The following is an 8,249-nucleotide window of genomic DNA, read 5'->3' on the forward strand; positions in this document are numbered from 1 at the left end:
GAACGGCTTACGACACAATAAACACAAGTGGTGTGAGGAAGGATACATTTACTTGCGAGACGCTATCATGAGCAATACCGACACAGCCGTGGCTACTACCAGACTAAAACGCAAAGTACATGACATTACAGCCACATGCGTTCAAACAAAAAACGAAATCTTTAATGAGCTTTATCACAAAATTACACGCATTCAGTGAATGTTTTCGGTTGAATGGCATAATGCATCGCGTTTTCAGTTTGGTTTAGTTTAGTTAATTTTGCCTTGAGAAAATAAAATCGGAAATTCCCAATCCGTTTACTGATTAACTACTTACCCGTATTCTGAAATCCTATCAAGTCAGAATCACCCGAACGGATCGAATTTTTGCATTCGGTAATCCGTTGAACCAAAATATTCACTAGGACTAATTCATATGGCAGAACAACGTTTGCCGGGTCAGCTAGTAATATAATAATAAAAATAAGTATAAGATTCCTAAAATCCTATCGTGTTCCCGAGTATGTATCAGTGAGATGCAATATTTAAATATCACTGCAAATCAGACGACGGTAAATAGATCGCTCAAAACTCAAATGCAGCATTCGTTCTACGGAGAATGTGAATCGAGAATATACTGCAATCTAAGTTCCACCGTATTCTATTCATTGAGTATAAACGAGCCATTCGCGATTTCGAATTACAGTATTGAACAAACTGAAGATTGTTTGTTTCTGCTATGGTATGACTTTCTCCGCTGTCGCCACCGTCACCACACAATAGATTCGGTTCAAATTTTTGGCTGCCGTTCTACTGCCTTATAAATGAAAACCAAATTCCTGCATTATTCGAGAATTTATCAAGCAAATGAAACCAAATTTGGTATGGTGAGGTTTTAGGGTGCAATAAATGTTTTTACGGTGGTTAGACACTCCATCCCCTCTTTAAGGGTGAGCTGCCATACAAATGAAACGCAAACCTCTGCATAACTCGAGAACTAATCAAGCAAATGGAGCCAAATTTGGGAGGTGAGGGTTTTTGGGAACGAAAAATGTTTCTATGGTGGTATGACACCCCTTCCTCCTTTGGAAAGGAGAGGGGGTCCCATAAAAATAATGCACATATTTCAACCAAACATATCCCAACCAAACATGACAATTGAAAATTTGCGAAAAACTCTGAAAGGAAATGGGAAAATTCGAATAATTCAATTCGCATGTGTTCTACAATTACATATTGACATATTGAATCTATCTATATAAATGATTTTTCCGATTTAGGGCAGTCTTCATTATATAATATTTTCTGTATCAAACATTTATTCCATGTAGCGGAGAAACATGTTATCTGCAAGTGGATGAAAAATCTTGCACGAGAATTGTGTCTGAAAATAATATGATATTATAAGGTGTACCGGTAAGTTCCTTCGGTTTTACAACAGATGACGTAACTTGATTATTATCCCAGTGAATCAAATTTCCAGACATTCGTTGGAAAGTCATTGCGCGTCTTTTTCAGTACATGTAAAAAAGTTGAAGCGTAAACAATAGTTTTTTGCCACTTCGAATATTTCGAATTTCGTACCAACGAGAGTGTTTTGCGGGAAGTGTTACTTCATTACTTCAATATGAAGAGAAAAGCTGCGCAAAGTCATCGCATTTTGGTGGAAGTTTATGGTGACCATGTTTCAACTGAGCGAACGTGTCAGACGTGGTTTGCACGGTTTAAAAGTGGTTATTTTGGCTCGGAAGACGAAGAACCAAAAAAGTTTGAAGATGAAGAATTGGAGGCTTCAGTCGATCAAGATCCGTCACAAACTCAGCAAACCATATCCGTTCGTTAAAAAGCAATGAGAATGATCCGAAAGATAGAACATTGGGTGCCGTATGGATTGAAGCCACGAGACGTCGAACGCCGTTTTTTCATGTGCGAACAACTGCTCCAACGGCATAAAAAAGGTTTTTTTTGCATCGAATCGTTACTGGCGATGAAAAGTGGGTCCACTACACACAATCCTAAACGTCGGGCAACGTATGGATACCCCGGCCATGCATCAGCATCGACGGCCGCGCGGAATATTCACAGCCAGAAGGTTATGCTGTCCATTTGGTGGGACCAGCTTTGGTGTACTATGAGCTGCTAAAACTGAATGAAACCATTACGGAGAACCTCTACCGACGACAATTGACGTGTTTGAGCCGTGCACTGAAGGAAAAACGGCCACAATACGAGCAAAGACACGATAAAGTTATTTTGCAGCACGACAATGCTCGGCCGCATGTCGCGAAACCGGTCACAGCATACTTGGAAACGCTGAAATGGGAGGTCCTATCCCACCCACCGTATTCCCCAAACATTGTTCCGTCTGGGTCGTTCCGATTGCTACCGTTTTCGATCGATGCAGCATGGCCTGGTTGACCAGCACTTCTCCAATTTTGATGATGTTAAAAATTGTATCGATTTGTGGTTAGCCGACAAACCGGCCGGTTATTTCCGCGTGTGGCTAGCGTGCAAACGAAATTATTTCACGCCGGCGATATTTGTACTTCTCCGCTTCTCTGTTTGTTTGTACTAGTGACATAATTTATGTTTTATTTTTTTTTATTTTTTACGTTTTTCACCCTCCGAGTTTTCAGCCTGATTCATCCAACGATGTTGGAATATCTAAAAATAAACCAATTTTCATTCCTTCATTCAAAAACACACATTGACAATAATCATAAAACACGCCGAAGACACGCCACTGGCACGGTGCAATGTGAGTGAATTAAAATATCGTGGCGGAAAGTGAACACGCCCCGCTCACACCACGTTGACGCCCCACGGCAGTGGGAACATGGCCTAAGACCAACATTGCTACGACAATTATATCGTAAAAAGAGACACTCCAATAAGCAGGAACCATTGACTTGTAGCATGTAGCAAGTTGAATAGATGGAAATCCGCTTTAACACGTGTTTGTGCCCTTATCAAAAAAGGTTGAGTACCGCTGGTCTAGTCGCATAGGAATATTGAACTGAAACATTGAACAACTTTGAAAAATCATAATCCAAAAAACGAAAAAAAACCTCTATGATTCTTGAATATGTTATGTTAAAAAAATACCTTCAAGCTTTCGGAAAAAAAAATTAAAAACATCGCGCCCTCTATATTTAACCATGTAAACTATTAAAAAGCAAATAAAATCCAATATCTTATTGCGTAACAACAAACGCACGAATCACAGTAACTAAGATGTTCCCTTTTTTTTGAAATCTGAATCGTTAGTACAAATCATATTTGCTCGACTGTCCATGCCATTTTGCTTTACCACTCTAATCTAAAAAAAAGGAGATTACGCTTTTCGAATTGGTAATAAAACAACAAAATAACTATAATGAATATACGTTATAATCGTGAAAACAGTTGTAATGCGATACCAAAATTGAATTGTTTTAAAAAATTGCACTTTGAATACATTCTGATTAACTATGGATTAAAAAAAATCTTATAAATGATAGCTGATGAAGCGACTTACTTAATAGTATGCATTGCTTTTCCTTGCTGCTCTCGTGTATACCCAAATATAATTTATGAACAGAATTGTTTCATAGCGCTGGATTGGAGCCGTCATTAACTCTTTTTTCTATAAGCTTTTTGATTTGCTAATGTTTTTTTACAAAGATAAATTTGTGTTTAAGATTGATTTATTGACGAACCTAGTAGGGTTGAACATAATATTTATTTCCCAAGATTCTTTTCTCTAGTTTCTACTACTTAACTGTCGGTGAAGATAAAAGCGTATTGTTTAATAAAGCATAATAAAGAAGTCCGAAAAACGAATTGCGTGTAGACTTTGCATACTGATTATCGTGCTAATACTTTCTCAAAAAAAAATTTTCCTATTCGTCTAAATCTATTTGTACACAAATACACAAGATTTACGTTGATAAGACCGTCGATGCTAGAATGACTATGTTGATGATGGGCTGGAAAAAATAAGAGTCGGTTGTGTTATCATTTCAAAACTTTGTAAAGATAACCAAATACCCCAGAAAAACCTTTTGTGCGTTTCTTTTCGTGTTCTATTTTTGGCACATGAAGACGAGGACGATTATGGCGAAAGATGTTGAGCGACAGCCGGTTTCTTGTGCACTCTCAGCTGATGGTTTCGCAGCATCGAACAAGTCATGTAGCTTTTACCGCAATGACAGCTGAAACCTTTCCGGACAAGGATACTTTCTTTTTTATGGCTGTTCTTCGAGTGATATTTCAGTCCGTTGATGGATTTGTATCGTTTAAGGCAGCCGGGTACGGGACATCCTACCGTTTTACCATCGGAGAAGCTCAAATCACTATCATCGGTCGGGTAATATTTCCAGCTTTGCATGATAAGTTCCGGACTTAGTTCCTGCATCGCCCAGGAGTCGTTACTGTCTTCAGATCCGGAATCCGTCTTATCGTCGTCATCTATTTCTATGTCACTGGAAGTGACACTGACACTGGTGTCGACAAAAGACTGTACCGTACAAAAAGGATCTGTGTCGAAACGAAGCACATGGCTCATCGGAAGGCAGATAGATTCTGATTCTTCCAGCTGGCCATGAACCGGGGAAGCGTAGTCCACGTGTGTGTCCTCGATGTGCTTGATTAGATCACCAAAGGTTGGAAACGAGATTCCACAACCATTGAACTTACATATGTTAACTAAAAACACAGCCATATTGCTACTTTTTAGATTCACTTTTCGTTTTCGCCCGTATGATTCAAAATGTCGGAACTGCTTGCGTACCTGCGCAAATCTCCGTGCTACACTATCCCTTAATCTCAAGGCCACAGATTGGCGCACGCACACACGAACACTACTGCTACCGTGAGCCACTTTTTCATATCGCTATACATACTTGTATGGTTGCGTGGGATGATGGGAATGCAGCTCAACTACGCGAATGTGTGGGCAGCAGCAGCAGCACCAATCAGAGGGCCGTCCATCTACGAGTCCTGTTCTCATACAAACACAACCCAGCAGCATAGAACGAAGCTGTTCGTGAGTGTTTCGTTTGCTCGGTTCCCGGAATAAATCGCCACAGAAAACGACTGCAACAGAAACCACCGCTTATAAAATGTGTAGTAGGCTATAAATATTGTGGCGCGGTATTGTATTTCAAAACAAGAATTAACCGGGCAAACGTATCGCCCCAGGCAAACGTAACGCCCCGGGCAGACGTATACCGTCCGACGCTCGCTAGAGCTCGGTCGGACATTGCTAAAGGATCGTATCCTATGTTTCAAACTAACCGGGCAATCAGTGGATCCCAGGTTTGCGTGCGAGACACCGCCGCTTCCGACGGCGGGTCGGCGGTGGACTCGGATTGCGTCATCTTGGCGGCATGGGCCGCCTCGATTCCTTATCCTCGCCAAATGGGGACTTCGTCCCCATTACATTGTCCTCAGAATAAATTTCGAAAAACGAGAACAAGAGAATAAATTTATAATAGAAATGTGAGGCACATGATGTTTTTCCCGCGCCAAATATTTCTAGCCTACTACACTTTTTCTAAGCGGTTGTTTCTGTTGCAGTTGTTTACTGTGGCGATTTATTCCGGTCACCGTTTGCTCCTAGAAGTATATAGCGATGGTCTCCTATTACATAATCTTCTGCGGAACAAATTAAGGTACCGGTATTTATTTTTATTGTCACAGAGTTAGTCTAGGGACTTGTTAGGCATGTGTGTTCCTAAAATTACCTTCAGAGCGAGGGGACAATATTTTGCAAGCACATATCCAGATTTTTGAAATTATACTCCACGTGTAACCACTACTTATTAATGCATGCAAGTAGTAAATAAGAGTGATGATTATTGTGTTTGTGTGTGTAGGATCTCAGTTATGCAATTGAATGACCCAGCCGGGTGCTATGATTGATGCTAGGATCGTTAGCAAAATCTCAAGCAGAACTGTCAGTGGGATACCCATATCATAAGAAAACAAAGGGAAAATGTCAGTGGGATACCCGATATGTTGGCTCCTGTCAGTTCAATGGGGGTTCTCTAAAGACGTCACCCGGCTGGAATGAGCGCATCAACCCCATTCGATTGACAGACGATAGCGGTCACATTTACTCCTACACGAACTCAGCACTAGCTCTCCGAGAGTCTACTTGTATGCAAATATGCGTGAGGACGATTAAAAAAATCGTGTTGACGGCATTGAGCTTCATTTACTAGTTTAGGGGAATGTAAAAAAAAAAGATTTTCAGGTGGAATGAACAAGTTTTTAAAATTAATATTATGAATGAAAATTAACTTTTTCGTATCAAATTAATATTCTATGAAATCAAAAACACTTGTTTTTGAAGGTGGGGAGAATATCTTGTACGATTTTTTTTAAAGACAACTTTATATTGTAATAAAATGTATCAGACAAATGATTGAATAAAAGTCAGCAATACATGTTTCAAATAATTATACACATTCAAATTCTAACATTTTAACAAATTTTAACGAGTTTGGGACTCAAATTATGGCCCCTAATTGAAAGTCGCCACCAGACGTCGACACTATTCCGGTGTCATCGCGAAATGTATGCTCTCTAGCAAGGCGTTGTACTATAGGTGGATCGCAATGTCAAAATTGCTGTTCGGCCATTGCTCGTGAAAAAACAAATTTGTTTACAAAACAAATCGTTTCTTTTGGTGACAAATGCATTCGTTGGCAAAATAGCTGCTCGCGTTACTGTAACTAGGTAATTTTCTGGATGTATATTATAATAATTTCCCATAATTGCTTCTATTTTTTCAGATATCTACAATAGACGGTCGAATCATAACAGTGCAGAAGGATGTTTTTAGTATATCTTTCCGCTTCTAGTCGCGCAATCAATGCTATTGGCGATCTAACGCAAAACGTAAACGATCGGTGAGACATCTGGATTTTGTTTTTGAACTAAGAAAATGATGCTAATGTAACCTAAAACTCAAAAAACAAATCACGTATATTTTACTTCTGGGCTTTCCAAGGTAGTTCTCACATGCAGGAATCGTGCATTTTTCTACTTGTGTTTGATTGTGCTCTCGAATTTCCTTCTTTAATTCAACCATTGTCAACATTTTTATAGTTTTCACTACTGAAAGAGGTAAATAAATAACATGTTATATATATATATAAAATTGCGCAGAATTAAATTTCTTACAAACTCATCGCAATCAAATATTCTTTTATGATTATAATTGGCGATCTAACGTACAAATCTACACCTAGGTGGTGCTGCGGTGAAAGTTATGATGGTTTTAAATTTTGCCATGTGAACTTATTCTTTCCACAAATTACAATGTTATAATCATAAAATATTATTTGATTGCGATGAGTTTGTAAGAAATTTAATTCTGCGCAATTTTATATATAACATGTTATTTATTTAACTCTTTCAGTAGTGAAAACTATAAAAATGTTGACAATGGTTGAATTAAAGAAGGAAATTCGAGAGCACAATCAAACACAAGTAGAAAAATGCACGATTCCTGCATGTGAGAACTACCTTGGAAAGCCCGGAAGTAAAATATACGTGATTTGTTTTTGAGTTTTAGGTTACATTAGCATCATTTTCGTAGTTCAAAAACAAAATCCAGATGTCTCACCGATCGTTTACGTTTTGCGTTAGATCGCCAATTCTTTCCAAGCAAGATGTACTTCTTTTTGGCTCCCATCGGCGGGGAAAAGAGTACTTTCAGCTTACGGCGATGGTGACAAAAAATAACGCTGATTGATTTCGCTCAGGGTGGAGGAGAATGTTGGGCATATACCGAGAAGGAAATTACCAGTTCCAGAAGATCCGGAAAGGGATGTTACATTGGTTTTGCATAAAGGCTAGAGCAAAAGGAGGTTGACAATGATATTTGAAATATAAATTAGATTAAGAGAGTGCATTATTTTTCACGAATATATATTTGCTTATTTTTTCCTTCAGTTATTTTCCTCAGCGAGTTGATATGAAACCATAACCACACAACCAAACAAAAAGTAAATAATTTTGAAAACTTCTTCTCGCTACTCGTCTCACGTCTTGTCATGAATGTGACAAGAACGAAACACCTATCGTTCCAGCATCTTGCTCTCTAGGATCAAAGTGCGTTGACGTTTACATAAAGTTTCATACACAAATTAGGGCTGCCCATATACACCGCGGGCAATTTTAGAGGCTGTTCGGGATATCAAAGCTGAGTTTGACAGCTAGTTTACATGAAGCAAATATAAACAAAACGCAAAGCAAAAAGCGGTGAATTTGAACAAGTA

General features: G+C 38.9%; 1 protein-coding gene across 1 annotated transcript; it reads right to left on the reverse strand.

Moving 5' to 3' along the window:
- Positions 1–4,072: 4,072 nt before the first annotated feature.
- Positions 4,073–4,681, reverse strand: LOC129766036 (juxtaposed with another zinc finger protein 1-like). The gene has a single exon (XM_055766490.1). It carries the CDS (start codon positions 4,679–4,681, stop codon positions 4,073–4,075), a length of 609 nt encoding a protein of 202 aa, XP_055622465.1.
- Positions 4,682–8,249: the final 3,568 nt, after the last annotated feature.

Source organism: Toxorhynchites rutilus, chromosome 2 (assembly GCF_029784135.1).
Source record: "Toxorhynchites rutilus septentrionalis strain SRP chromosome 2, ASM2978413v1, whole genome shotgun sequence".
Lineage (NCBI taxonomy): Eukaryota > Metazoa > Arthropoda > Insecta > Diptera > Culicidae > Toxorhynchites > Toxorhynchites rutilus.